Source organism: Cynara cardunculus, assembly GCF_001531365.2.
Source record: "Cynara cardunculus var. scolymus isolate 2C chromosome LG 5, CcrdV1, whole genome shotgun sequence".
Classification (NCBI taxonomy): Eukaryota; Viridiplantae; Streptophyta; class Magnoliopsida; order Asterales; family Asteraceae; genus Cynara; species Cynara cardunculus.
In genome coordinates, this window is record NC_037532.1 from 3,549,571 (window position 1) to 3,563,655 (window position 14,085).

General features: G+C 35.5%; 2 protein-coding genes across 5 annotated transcripts; both read left to right on the forward strand.

Annotated features, from left to right (window-relative positions):
* The first annotated feature begins 420 nt into the window (after positions 1–420).
* On the forward strand, positions 421–4,018 carry LOC112512722 (60S ribosomal protein L5). The gene is made up of 9 exons (XM_025118835.1): positions 421–513; positions 1,521–1,590; positions 1,725–1,816; positions 2,061–2,187; positions 2,283–2,362; positions 2,448–2,564; positions 2,819–2,953; positions 3,203–3,372; positions 3,675–4,018. The coding sequence occupies exons 1-9, from the start codon at positions 511–513 to the stop codon at positions 3,790–3,792; spliced, it is 912 nt and encodes a 303-aa protein (XP_024974603.1). The 5' UTR covers positions 421–510; the 3' UTR covers positions 3,793–4,018.
* Positions 4,019–6,366: 2,348 nt separating this feature from the next.
* LOC112513269 lies at positions 6,367–13,298 on the forward strand. Of its 4 annotated transcripts, none has more exons than XM_025119488.1 (5): positions 6,367–6,432; positions 8,382–8,762; positions 10,096–11,222; positions 12,072–12,222; positions 12,849–13,298. In XM_025119488.1, exons 2-4 carry the CDS (start codon positions 8,420–8,422, stop codon positions 12,153–12,155), a joined length of 1,554 nt encoding a protein of 517 aa, XP_024975256.1. In that variant the 5' UTR covers positions 6,367–6,432; positions 8,382–8,419; the 3' UTR covers positions 12,156–12,222; positions 12,849–13,298. The 4 variants fall into 4 exon arrangements, with proteins under 4 accessions (XP_024975256.1, XP_024975254.1, XP_024975255.1 ...); XM_025119487.1 differs by lacking the exon at positions 6,367–6,432 and having other exon boundaries at positions 8,021–8,762; positions 12,849–13,086; positions 13,233–13,298; XM_025119486.1 differs by lacking the exon at positions 6,367–6,432 and having other exon boundaries at positions 8,020–8,762; positions 12,072–12,194.
* The last annotated feature ends 787 nt before the right edge of the window (positions 13,299–14,085 follow it).

A 14,085-nucleotide genomic window follows, 5' to 3' on the forward strand; every position in this document is an offset into this window, starting at 1 on the left:
ATTAAAGAAATTACATAAAAAATGAAAACTTTTAAATAGTTGATTTGATATTAACATTGATATATATATTTTAAAATTTTTATGATATCTTCAAATTAATATTTTATTCAAAAATAAAATCATTAATGTTTTCTTAAAAACACATAAAATCGTATTATAACATCGACAGAGACAAATAATAAAATAGAACATTAAAATCAAGATGTGTCTCGTTATATTGCGCGAATACTCTTCTAGTAGATTAAAAATACAAAAATAATTATAAGTTTAATGTAATTTATCCACAGTTGGAGGGGGTATAATGTAACATCTATAAGCACTAATGGGCCTAATTTTCTAAATGAAACATACGGGCCAGTTCAACAACCCTAAAGCCCAATTAATGGCCCATATTAATGACTTTAGGACCCTAGGGTTTGTGCTATTTGAACGCCTTCATTTCGTTCTTCACTGCCTCTGTAATCTCTATCCCCCCCTCCCCCCTCCGCCGAAGCTCCTCGACGATTAGCGATGGTAATGCTCTCAAAATCTCTCTGTTTCTGAATTTTGTTTATAGAATCAATGAAGATATGTTTCATGATAAGTCGTTTTGCCGTTTCCTTTGTTAGCATTGACGTCATGTTAGCTTAAATTGTTTTGTTTTATCAGTGATTTTTGTATCTTGGAGATTTAGTTGAGCATGGATTGTTAGCTATGTTGGTTGTGTGATTAGTTTTTATACGAAACATATGGTTTTTTGTGTTTTATTCTGGAGTTTACTGTTGATATGATTCAACTAGATTCTTCTGCTTTTTTGGGTTAATGAGCGTTATGATATGATTTGGTAGTAATCGTGTTTATACCTCTATTTGAAAGCTTCAGATTGCATGTCTTGTTGTCAAAATGCTAAAAAGCTTCTTATTGTGTATGTTACATGTGAACAAAATGGTGCGATTTTAGCTCTGTTGCCTTTGCGTGAAACAAATTAATCTTATTGTATTTCATTAATCGGTGCTTATGTGTATTATTGCCGCTTCCTTGGATCTATAGAGGAATCAAACTGACTTTCTGTAATTTGGCATCGGCATATTTTTAGTATTTTGCCTTTAAATTTGTGGATGAAGAAAGTGTGATTTTGAACCGGTTCAGAATTTTTAAAGTTGATTAATTAATTTGTTATGTTTTTTAAGCACTTTAATTGTTTTTAATTAATTTGTTATGTTTGATCCTAAAGGAGTCATATTCGCATTACCAAAATTGGTATTGTCTCTATGTTTTGTTGGTAATGGTTGTAGAATATTGATCAGAAGCAATAATAAGCTCAAATCTGTTTTTTTCGTCAATGATGAAGTCATGAATTGAACTAATTTTCATTTTTTTGGCCATCATCTGTGTTTTACTTAATAAACATATGTTACTCTATTCGCTTCACAGTTGTTTTATCAGTAGTTATATGTAACACAACAAAATAGAAACTAGCTGACTTTGTATTGTTACAAGTTGTGGAACCTAGCTGAACTTTTTGTAATCTATTCTTGAAGGTTTTTGTCAAAGCCCAGAAGTCAAGATCCTACTTCAAGAGGTTTCAAGTTAAATTCAAACGAAGGAGAGGTATGCATATCTTTATACTATTTGTTTTATTGTAATTGCGCATTATTTAATCTCTTTATTTGGATAAAGTCATTCGTTGATCTCTTATTTTCACATTAGTTGATTTTTCTTGTTGTTTTTGTTCATGGATGCAGAGGGAAAGACAGATTACCGTGCTAGGATCCGTCTGATTAATCAGGACAAAAACAAGTACAACACCCCAAAATATCGATATGTTGTGCGATTTGTATCCTTTTTGTTACGCTTCACCTTTTTACCTTTTTATCACGATTTGCCAATTCAGTTGTTTTTTGGAATAATAAGAAAGATCATATGGACTTTTTGGTTTTCTACCAGGGAAACCATGGATGTGAAAAATTCTGGATCAAAAGCTTTTTAAAAGCATTACCATACATTTCTTCAGTAGATGATTGCGTGAATACATGTTTTATTTACCTTTTAGTCAAAAGTTACCTTGACCATACTATTAGACCAACAAGGATATAGTTGCACAAATCATATCTGCAAGCATTGCTGGGGATATGATTCTTGCATCAGCTTATGCTCATGAGCTTCCCCAGTATGGTCTCAAAGTTGGGCTTACAAACTATGCAGCAGGTCTGGTTCTCTCTTTCTCTCTCTATCCCATTGCAATCCTATTATGCTGGTGATGTAAGAAAATTACTCACTCAACTTCATCTCTATGAATATAGCTTATTGTACGGGGCTTCTGTTGGCTCGTCGAGTTTTGAAAAAGCTTGAAATGGATGAGGAGTATGAAGGAAATGTTGAGGTTAAGATCAACACAATTAGCAGTCAACTTTGAATCAATTTTTATTTTACATGTAATAAGTTTTGTTTGATGGTTATATATGCAGGCAACTGGAGAAGATTTTTCTGTTGAACCTGCAGATAGCAGGAGGCCATTCCGTGCTCTTCTTGATGTTGGTCTTATCCGAACAACCACTGGCAACCGTGTTTTTGGTGCCCTTAAGGTATTTAACTGTTTGTGGTTATCTATATATTTGGTATGCATCCATGTGACATATTTGACATGGCAAGCATGGCTTTATATTCTTAATGACGGTTGTTTCTTTATAATATAGGTAGTAATCAATTTCTCTATCTTATACTTAGTTTAGAATCCGATGGTATCCACTTATTTTTGAAAGTTAGACATTTATTTTGGAACCTAGGGGGGTATTTGACATCAACCATGTTAATCTGATTTATATTCTAAATGATTTAGGGAGCCTTGGATGGTGGACTTGACATCCCTCACAGTGAAAAGAGGTTTGCTGGTTTTAGCAAGGACGGTAAGAGCCTTGATGCTGATGTTCATCGCAAGTACATCTATGGAGGGCATGTTGCTGCCTACATGAATGTGAGTATCATCTCTCCAGTTTCTTTTAGTTTCTATTCATTTGACCTTTTATCAGTTTTTTCTCGTCTGGGCCCAGTTTGTATAAGGTGATGTGCAATAAAGATGCGAATTTGGGTTAGATATTAATTGATCTTTAGAGAAATGGTGGGATCGTATCTATGCAGCATAAAAAACTTTCAACATTTGTAGAGAAGTTGCATCTAGACTCCAGTCTTTGCCACATTTTTATATCTTTATTGAATGATACAGACTTTGATGGAAGACGAACCAGAGAAGTACCAGACCCACTTCTCCGATTACATCAAGGCTGGTGTTGAACCAGATACCATTGAAGAACTTTACAAAAAGGTTCATGCCGCTATTCGTGCTGATCCTAACCCCAAGAAAACTGAAAAGCAGCCACCTAAAGAACACAAGAGGTATCACTATTCTTTCTCTCACTTTTTGTGCTTTTTTAGTTCAAATCACAAACATCACAGTATCATGATACCACAACAAATTACTCCAAAAGAGTGATTTGAACTAAAAATAGTCTTGTTCCATATCGTTTGTGTTGAAATGTCGTGTAAAATGGTAATGTATAAAAATTCTATATCCATACCCCTTATCCAATAGGTTGAAACATAACCTATCACTAGCCTAGATACCGATGGTTATAAAAAACATCCATCTTTCCGGTGATCGTATTCTTATTTGTTTGTTCTTTTGTGTATTATTTTAGATACAACCTCAAGAAGCTTACCTACGATGAGAGGAAGCAAAAGCTTATTGAGAGGTTAAATGCGTTGAATGCTGCTGCTGGGGGAAATGATGATTCAGATGAAGAGGATGACGAGTGAGAATCGAATTGAATGGAATCGAGACATGTTGGCATTTTGGTATGTTTAGGTCAAAGCGACTAAAAGCTTGTTTTGTTCTAATTTTTGTTTAGAATCAGATACCAGTTCCATCTTGAGGAATGTTAAGTGTAATGCTGAACTTGTTTTATTTGTTTTGAAATTGTGGTAGTTTTTTGTTCAAGACTTGTTTTTGGTGTTCATTTTATTGAATATTTTCAATATCGCTTATTAATTATCTTGGTGTTAGTCATCTTCGATCCAATAAAAACTGAGAGGCCTAAGCTGCTGTTTACTGAACCCCAAGGCCTGTGTATTAGTAGCTTAATGACAATTTATTTGGTAGGCTATACATGAAAAAAGGCTTATTTAGTAAACTTCTAGATGGAGTTTTATCACTTTTACGTAGAAAGATAAGTTTTTTGAACCCGTCTATACAAATAGATTACTGTATGTAGACAACATTACCAGTACAAGTTTTAATGGAAAACCAACTAAAATATTCTTACTGTGGTGAGTGTTTACCAGTTTAATAATCTTATCACAGGTGAATATAAAAAATATCGAGAGTCTACAATTGTGATTTTATTTTAGCAAACTACTGAGCGAATTTTTCGAGCAATCTCACCGCTAACCCAAGTGAAGATTCAAATATTTGTTCTACATTCATTTGGGCGATCTTGAACTACTTTTGTCTTTTTTCAATGATAAGAAAAAACCGGGTCAAAAGAAAATGCTATTTTGGAGAAAAAAAACAAGGATCAAAAGTCTTGCATAGTAACTGAGGGTGATGACTTTTATCTGATAAGCGTTTACCTGGTTATAAACGTTTGTTATCAATCCAATTGATGGCCGAAAATAATACCCCATAAGATAAATTGGGTAGTAATTTTAACGTTAAATGCTTACCTGATAAGCGTTTTGAATTACACCTCTGTGAATCGTGGAGTTACTAGATGCATTTATTTTGAGGATTTTAGGGACACCTGAATGTAATCTATATTTCAAATTAGTATAGATTAATAGGTTTTTTGACTAGCATCCATTATTCAGATGTAAACTCTTACACTATTTTCTCCACTATTGGATGATTTTATATTCATAGGTTCTTTTTTCATCTTAATATTCGATTTAAATTGTCATATTTCAGGGGTATTATAGATTCTCAACCTTTTCATGAAGTCTTTATTTTTGCCATTGGAGATGCTCTTTCTAAACTAACATGACACTTGAGAAGTATTAAGGGCTATTTACCAAACGCTTACTCGGGTAAGCGTTTATCAATTAAACATTACTTTACTGGATGAATATGATAAATACCAAGAATCTTACCTGGTAAGAGCAAAAATAAGTACCGAGAGTCTTACCCGGTAAGTGAGAGCGATGATTTTTACTACGGTTAGCGCTTACCGAATAAATATTGCATTTGATACCATTTCGGTGGATTAAAATCTTACCCGGTAAGTAAGTGATAATGTTGAAGTTATCAGTAAGCATTTACTTAGATAACCGATTGGTAAACGGCCCCTTAGACATTCTATTGTAGTTGATGGTGAATTTATGATCTTTAAAGCAACAAAATTTAACAAAAACCGTTTTAAACTAAATCAGTTGCATTTCTACGAGTCATTTGTGTTTAGGGATTTAAGAGAAAAACGGGTTTTACGATTTAAAGTTAGACAAATAGTTAAAAGAACTGTCGGGGGTCTTTGGATCTTCCTCTTGCTCTTCACTTCTCATGTTCATCTAGTTTTATGGCCCGTTTGGTTTGAGACGTTCGAGTGATCTGGCGGGATTTATAATCGGATTTCATTTCAACCCCACGTTTGTTTTAGATGAAAGCTCGGAATTGAAATCTTGGGATTTTAACGAAATTGCACAAACATTGGATTTTAAAATACCATGAAGGTAGTTGGTATTTCACGAGATTTCATTGGATTTATTTGTAATAATAGTTTAAAAGCATTTCTTTTGTAATAGTCGATTGATTAAAGGCGATTTTTTTTAAATTATTTTCTATTTATATATTTTTATAAATTATGTATAAAAAATAAAACCACATTCGTATACTCGTCAAGTTAATTAATGTATGAAAAAACCAACACATATTTCCAACTTTGAAATATAAGTTTGGTACTTCAATACAAAACAATTACTAATTAATGAAATGACAAATTGCATGAAAAAGTAATGTATTTTAACTTGATTTTTATTTTGGTAAAGTACTTTTAAAACTTTCATTTTGATACCTAAGATGTAAAGTTTTAAACATTTAAGTACTCGGGTAAACAGTTGAAGCATTAACCGGTTATCATGCTGATGTGATGAGTGATGTGATATCAGACTTAGTATTATTTACTATTCAACCTAATTTCATCTCATCATCCGCCACATCAGTATGGTAACCGGTAACCGGTTACCCAAGTACTTAAATGTTGTGCATAGTGTTTTATGTACAAAGAAAAATACAGGGACTGTTTTGCCCAAATAAAAATCAAAAGGATAATATTTGACAAAAACACAAAGTTAAAGGTCTATTTCAAAGTTCATCATACCCAAAAGTTGAAATCGGAACGAGGGCTCGAAATTGAACCCTCGTTCACCGTTCATCGTCACCGGCGACGGCACGCTCACCTATTTCCGGTACGTATTCTCTTTAATTTATCTCTGTGTGTTTACGTGCTTGTGTGTGCTAATTATTTGTACAGGCTGTCATGTTCGGTGCATTTTGGGTGTGATTTGAAACGCTGTAATCGGATACTCGTTTTCTTACTTGATCATCGCCATTTAAGTCCATAATCGGATAAAATTGTTGAGTTTTATATGAGTTACTTCAAGTAACAAGCTTGTTTCTTTAGCGCTACGCAAAGTTTTAATTAAATTTGATAATTCATAGTTGTTTGTTGATATGTGAGTAATTTACAAGGTTTTGTTATTTGTTGCAATGTCTTATCGCAGTTTTCTGTTTGTCAATTAATGTTTCGCAACCTTTTAGCTAGGTGCTTAACTGTTCAAGGGAAAAAGGAGGAAGGACTATCATCTGTGCCAATTTCTAAATCCTTTTCTGAAGCATATTAGTAACTGCGAAAAGCAATAGTCTATGGTTTAATCTAGAGCTTACTGATAGTTCCATAGGTCTAATATGCAGCTGGATGTAATCTCCAATTCTGAGTTGGAGGTTGATGCCAAAGTGAGCGCTATTTTACTGGAGTGGGACTTTGAATGTCCAAAACTCCACTTATTAGGGGATTCTTTGATGACTGGAATTACGATATCTGTGAGTGGAATCTATTAGTTGGGAGGGTTGTAGTATACATAGAGCCATAGAGGTAAGGCCCAACATGTTTAAGATTCTTATGGAATGAGGTGCAACTAGGTGAAAGGGGAGATTAGGTGAGTTTAAGAGGAATGATCTGATATATGCTATTCTTGAATCTGTGCTGACAGGATATGATGTAGATAAAGGATCAAACTTTTTTATAGAATATTTCTATGGAATGTTTCTTCTGTCATCACCCAACTTAAGTGTTTGTGAATGTCTCAATTTCTGCTATCTTAGTCTTTGGTTAAGAGTGACTCCTGAGAGCGACCAACTTGGGATTCTTCCATTTTCAAGGAAATGCTATTGAAAACTACATAAAGAAACTTTCTTTAGGCACGGTCATGTAGTATATACGGACAGAGAGAAACAATGATGCTAGAACAACGAGCAAAAGACATGTGCAGGTGTAGTTAATACTGACTTAACAATGATTAGGAAATCACAGAAACAAAATGGCCAAAATACAAGTTCATCTATAATGGGACACTAGATTTGATTGGGTTTGTCTACTATGGTGTAAATGACTTCTCTTTCTACCATGTGTATGCAAGTTTTAGGGGCGGTCAGATATATTGGATTTATCCCCCCCCAAAAGTTTGAGATTATTTCCAAGATCCCACTCACTGTCTAGAATAAGGGCCACAATTTAACATTGTGTATCAAACTAGTTGCTTCATGATGAGAATAAAAAGGGTATAGTTACTCCACACCGACTTTTGTCATTTACTCGCAAACCCAGTTTTTCAAATCCTCTTTTCTCGTGACTAAAGTTCTAAATTATCATTCTTTACAAGTTTGTGAATTGCGATTTTCTCCGTTGACTTCATTGAGATTTATTATGTTATTAGCACCTGTCGCAGTGACAGTCTTATTGATAATGTGATAAGATTGTTCATTTTATTACATGCTCTCTTGTTAATCCTTGAAAAGTTAGATTTGTAGAACAAATTAAAAACTGTGAAGTTTGTGATACATAACTTCATCTACATGATCTGCTTTGAATTCAAGTAAAAAGGGAAAAAAGCGAGTTTTTCCATGAGTCATGACATATGACTTGTTTCAAATGATATCTAAAACCTCAATTTTCTATTCCCTTCCTGCAAGTAATTGAAGTTTTTTATTCATCATTCCATATAACCTTGCAATGCTTCCTTTCTCAATTCGTATGAAGTTGTCAATGGATAAGGGGTCATACTTCTGCATTGCTAATTCAAAGTATTTATCTTTTACATATGAATTACATTGCTTATGATTCTTTCATCTGTTATAGGTGGCTTTCATAGAAAAATTTGGCATACAAGTGACACAATGGTTCATTTGTTTATTTCTGAACCAAACTGGAGTTTGGATGGAGGTGATGATTCTGTTAAACGAAGAATATCTCTCTTGAATAACTTAGAGTCCATAGTCCGCTTATTGATTGCATCTCAAAGTAGATCAGAGGTACGACTTTGGCTTTGCAAAGATCTTTCAAGGATAAGTTCTCTATCCCGCCGGCAAAAACATGAGCTCTTTGTGACCTTACTGCGAACCAGCTCACAGAAGAGGGACCTAGCAGCTCAAGTTGTGCAGATGATTTTTGAGAAACATCCAAAAAAAGCAGGGTCTGTCATAGCTAAGAAAAGCGATATGCTAGAGGATTTCTTTAGAGGTAAATTGGTTGGATTTCTACTTTAAATTGTCTATCCTTCCAAGATTGGTTTCTTTAGAGATCATCACCATCTTCGACTTGCTATTTAGGCCTTATAATTAGTTCTATCATTTCTCATTCTTCCAGCAATATATGGTTCAATGTGTTTTGCAAAATCACTGTGGTCGGATAGGTATGTTGAGCCTAAAATTTTGGGAACTACAAAAACATCAAAATTAAAATAAACTTAGCCTGTCTCCTATCAAGTCATCTCAAATCAAGATCATGGTTGGTTATCACTATCACAAACCAATTTGTGGCTGCTATACAAAGTGTAGAAATCTCTCCGAGCTTTCATAGTACCAACTACATTATGCCTTAGTCTGTCTTTCGGTGCATTTTTAATTGTTATGGTGTTGACCAAATACCAATCAGTTACTGTACTCAACTTTTCGCTTCCAGCCGCTTTGTTTCGATATTGATATTGCTGGATGCAGTAATTAACATTTTGTGTACTGCCATACTGGTATTTTTGGTCTACAACTCCACTTTCCGATGTTATCCCAAGTAACCTAACATGACCGGCATTGCTGACCCCCGGTCTCTCATTTTCAATGAAAACAAGCTGATCAATTCTTGTCAATAGGGAGATATCAAAGTTTTGTATTCATGTATGTTGTCATGGTTTTGTCAAGTTCCTTTCTTTGTTTAGGGCGCATGGCATATAAAAAAATTCAAGTTTGTAATCGGCTACTATCAAATGAAGTTTGACTTCAAGTAGTATCTACTGCGTAATCAATTAGCTCAGACTTCAAAGCTTCTTGAACTGATATCAGTAATGCAACTCTATTCTTCTGTAAAGGAAGATAAAAAAAGATTTTGAGGAATTGGTCAAAAATGGCTTCAATACGAGAGAATTTTAGAGAAAATCACTGAAGATGGTTGGACATGTAAATGTAGACACTTAATTGCGGTAAAGTGATAATATTTATGATCTCCAAGGTCATCCTTAGGTGGGAAAGGTCAAACTTACAAGGACAACCGAAACTAGGGATGCATTACAGCCACTTATTGACAGAATGAAATGCAAAACTAGAGTCTACATAGCAGAACCAAATAGTTTTTATCATAAACCAAGTCAGATGGGTTGATCTTGTTAGTGTCTCAAACACATCCAACCAAGTTATCATTTCTTGACTAGTAACTAGGTTATGGGACTATTATAGTACTATGCAAAACTTGTAGCTTTTGCTCTTTTTCTAATTAATATTTGCACATATGCGATATGTTAAGGTCTCTAAGATGGATTTCATTCTAATGCTGGATTAATATGTGCTAATTGTTAATCATATAGGAAACCCAAGACGTATTTTACTTTGGTTCTCAAATTTTGCTGGCACTGGCGATATGGAGCATAGAAAGGGGGCCAAAGCATTATCCCAATTTGCTTTTGTGAATCGTGACATTTGTTGGGAGGAGCTCGAGTGGAAAGGCAAACACGGACAGTCCCCTGCCATGGTTGCAACAAAACCTCATTACTTTCTCGATCTCGATGTTGAACAAACAGTTGAGAATTTTCTTGAAAATGTGCCTGAATTTTGGTCATCTCATGAGTTTGCTGACACATTAAAGGATGGTGACATTTTGTTTATGGATATGAAATTCTTCGTAAATCTGTTTGTTAGCTTAATGTACAAAGATGATATGGAGGAGGTATGGAGAGTCATTAACGAGTTTCTAATGGAAGAACCTTTCTCATCATTATGTTCCCACCTTCTAATTGTTCTTGACGAGAGGGAACTGTCTGCTTCTTTGGATTTGCTTCAAGAATTTCTTGACCCAAAGACCAAACCTACAGATTCCGGTGATACATGTATGGAGGTCATACTTCCGAGATACAGTGGTTCAGATTCATTTGATGAGCTACTTTTGTTGAATGCTGTTATAAATCGAGGGCGTCAACTATTGCAGCTTTTACGAGAAGACGAGCACAGAGAGGAAGGAACTCAAATCAAGGATGTTGTGCAACAGCTTTGCACCTTGTCAACAAATTCCGATGATTTGGGCCCGCTGATCAAAGAATGCTCCAAGACAAAAAGCATAAATTCGATAAAATTGTTAGGGTTGCAATCTTGGGCTCTTCATTTTTTCTTGTCGGATGGGAACTGGCCTCCTGAAGCCTGGGAATCTTTGTTTAACAGCAATGACATAAGTTTTCGCCACTTGGGCAAGCATGAATTGTTACACCATAACGGGTTAGCGGATGATGGTGACTCCGATTCAGATGGAAGGCGTTCCCCAAGGTCGAAGCGCAAGAAGAAAGGAAAGCATAGAAAGAAAAGAAGAAGAAACCTCAATCTTGATGATCGCCACAACAATGATCTTCTGGATTTAGATTTCTCATATGACAGGATGGACTTCCAATCCAAGGCTAGTTATTGGTTACTCTCCACAGATGGATACTCTACCTCATGGAGCAGTGTAAGTTCATTGAGCCTAGTTTCTTTTTTTTTGGAAGTATATTCTCCCTCCGTCCCAAAATAAATGTCCACAATGAAAAAGGCACATAGTTTCAATAATGTGTAATTGTTACACTTTTAAATTAACCAAAGGACAATTTTACCCTTACTAGTAGAAGGAGAAAATTTCTCCATCTCATAATTAAGGGTAGAATGGGAAACTAGACACTTACTTTTGAGAGTAGACACTTATTTTTGGACCAACTAAAATAGAAATGTGGACACTCATTTTGGGATGGAGGGAGTAATATTTATATATGGCAAATATTCACGCACACTTCTTGCCTTTGGTGTGGTTTGAACCCCTGACCTCCTGGGAGGCTGAGCTCTACCGGTAACCCTGGTATTGTTGGGCCAAGGACCCTTTGGTATCCTAGATTCTTATCAAATTATGTTCCATTGGTGTTGTTTCATATAAAAATTAACCTAACACTTCATTTGAGATGCCATATGTGCTTAGCCTGAAGTTTGATTATTTTTGAGCTTCGGATATTTAGATATCTACATTAGCATCCAATTTTTCTCTGTTTGTTGAGCTTCTCCTAAATTAAGGTTGGCTCAATAGATGAGTCAATTTTTTATTTCAAGGATTCAAAAATTGTATTTTCAAATTCAAATTTGCCAAGGTTTTTTGTTAATGTCCAATTTTTTTTATCCTTAATGCTTTTTCATATGCTTGAAGCCTTAAATGTGGTTTATCAAAAACGAAAAATAATTCCGTCAATTTTGAAGTTAATGAAACCGAACAGTCAAACGCTTACTCTTTTAATGTGCACTTTTCTAATCGCTCTTATTACTATGAAATTCGCAGGCTGATTTACCAGAATACTTGTCAAAGCATTGTTTTTCTCTTTGGTTGAAGTGGGGCTTTTCTGGATGGGGAGATTCGGCTTGATGATTTTGAGATGGATTCATTCAACATTTTGCTCCTCAAGTATGTGAAAGCAAATAAATTCTCTTCAGTATGTACCCTACTTTTATCTTTTTCGAAAAATTTATTTGTTTACTAGTCTAATGCAAGCAAAAGTGCTTGTTTGTCGATGAGGTTATAACTTTCAATATGCGGAGAATTAAGAAATGTCAAATCTAAGATGTATTAGATATTGTTGGAGGTGGATTAAGATAGATTCTCAAACTATTTAGGTTTGGTGTTTGAGCTGGACCTGGATATGACAAAACTGAGTGGGACAAAATTGCATTTTATTTGACTCACCATAATAGGTGGAACAAAAATCAGGAAGATGACACAAGATGGGGAAATTACTAAACTACCCATGTCAAATTAAAAACTTAAAAACTTCCACAATTCTTTCACCTACTTACCTCACTCTCGCCAGTCCAGTCCTGTCTGCATACCAAATGCACCCGTAAAGGCTTGTAGTCGGTCCGGATTGTCCATTTGTTCAGGCCAGTACCTCTGTCAGCCAAGATTGCATCCGTAATTACCTTGCTGAATTACAATGGAAATAAATCCAACCAATTGCTTATATATTTTGGAACTGACCTACTTTTCCATCAAGTTCATGGGCAAAATTAGCTGGACTGAGCATTTATGGGGTATTGATTAGTTTTTGATTCTTTTTCGCAGGATAATTCTTAAGGTTTTGTGGATCTTGAACCTTGCTACAAATTTAGATGGAGTTATTCTGCTCCTTCCATGGGATAACATACATTCATCATGATGCTATCAGCATGTACATGCATACGGAAATGGTATCGTGTTGCACAGATTGAATGCTCCACCCAATGGGGAGGGGAAGCTGGTGCAAAAACTGCTTATACCCTACATGGGTGCCGGGAGGGTGACCGCTACCCATAAAACAAAGGTATGCCATGCTTCATCGAGAGCACATCATGGTTTATACTGCTCATGAATACAATGCTGAAAGATATACATATAGGTAGATGTATGCTTGTTTCTAGACTCCAATTCTTAAGACAGACCAACCAATTTCTATTGCAATTCCTGCAGTTAGGTTTGTTGTAAAAACATCATTTCGGGCTTATTCAATCAGGCAATCTTTTATTGTGCAAAAAAGGGTTTTTAAATTTTAACCCCGAGCTGGCCCACACCGCCCTGTCCTGAGAGGATCATGTGAGGTAAATCAGTACACAACAGCTCGTTAGGTGGCTGGTTTAATAATCTGGTGCTCACAGGAAATCCAATCCTCAAAGGAATTGTTACTCCCATACTGTGGTCACCAGACTTGGAACCTGTGAGAGGTAAATCACATACACAACAACCCGCTAGCTGCTAGGTTGCTGGTTTAATGGCATGGTGCTTACAAGAGGTCCAATTCTCAAGGGTGCGTTTGGTATGGAGATATACCAGATATGACTGGATTGGCGAAAGGAGGTAGGCGGATGAAAGAATTGTAGAAGGTTGTAAGTTTTTAATTTGACATGCGCAGTTTAGTAATTTCTCTATCTGTCTTGTCTTCCCAATTTTTGTTCCACCTATTATTTGTGGGACAAAAGAACTGTGTTTTTATCCTACTCAGTTCTGTCATGTCCCGGTCTAATTGTTGCGCCAAAAGTGGGATAATAAATTTATGTTGTGTCTTGTCCCGTGTACCAAACGCACTCTAAAGGAATTGTGAGTCTGTGACTGCTACACTGTAGACTCCAGACTTGAACATATGAGGTAAAGCAGGTATACAACGGTCTGCTAGGTGGTTGATTTAATGGCCTCGTGCTTACAAGAAGTCCAATCTACAAAGGAATTGCAACTCTAACACTGCACGCACCAGAGTCAAACCTTTGCTAAGTATACCATCCATGAACCAATTGTGGTGCTGAGGGCATATGTTTGATGGCACTTCCCA

Excerpts from the sequence above, each read along its gene's own strand:
- LOC112512722 (XM_025118835.1), top strand. Across the intron at positions 1,591-1,724 it reads TAAATTCAAACGAAGGAGAG|AGGGAAAGACAGATTACCGT; the intron begins GTATGCATATCT and ends TCATGGATGCAG. Across the intron at positions 3,373-3,674 it reads CCACCTAAAGAACACAAGAG|ATACAACCTCAAGAAGCTTA; the intron begins GTATCACTATTC and ends GTATTATTTTAG.
- LOC112513269 (XM_025119486.1), top strand. The coding sequence starts at position 8,360 with ATGATTCTTTCATCTGTTATAGGTGGCTTTCATAGAAAAATTTGGCAT. Across the intron at positions 8,763-10,095 it reads GCTAGAGGATTTCTTTAGAG|GAAACCCAAGACGTATTTTA; the intron begins GTAAATTGGTTG and ends TTAATCATATAG. Across the intron at positions 11,223-12,071 it reads ACTCTACCTCATGGAGCAGT|GCTGATTTACCAGAATACTT; the intron begins GTAAGTTCATTG and ends TGAAATTCGCAG.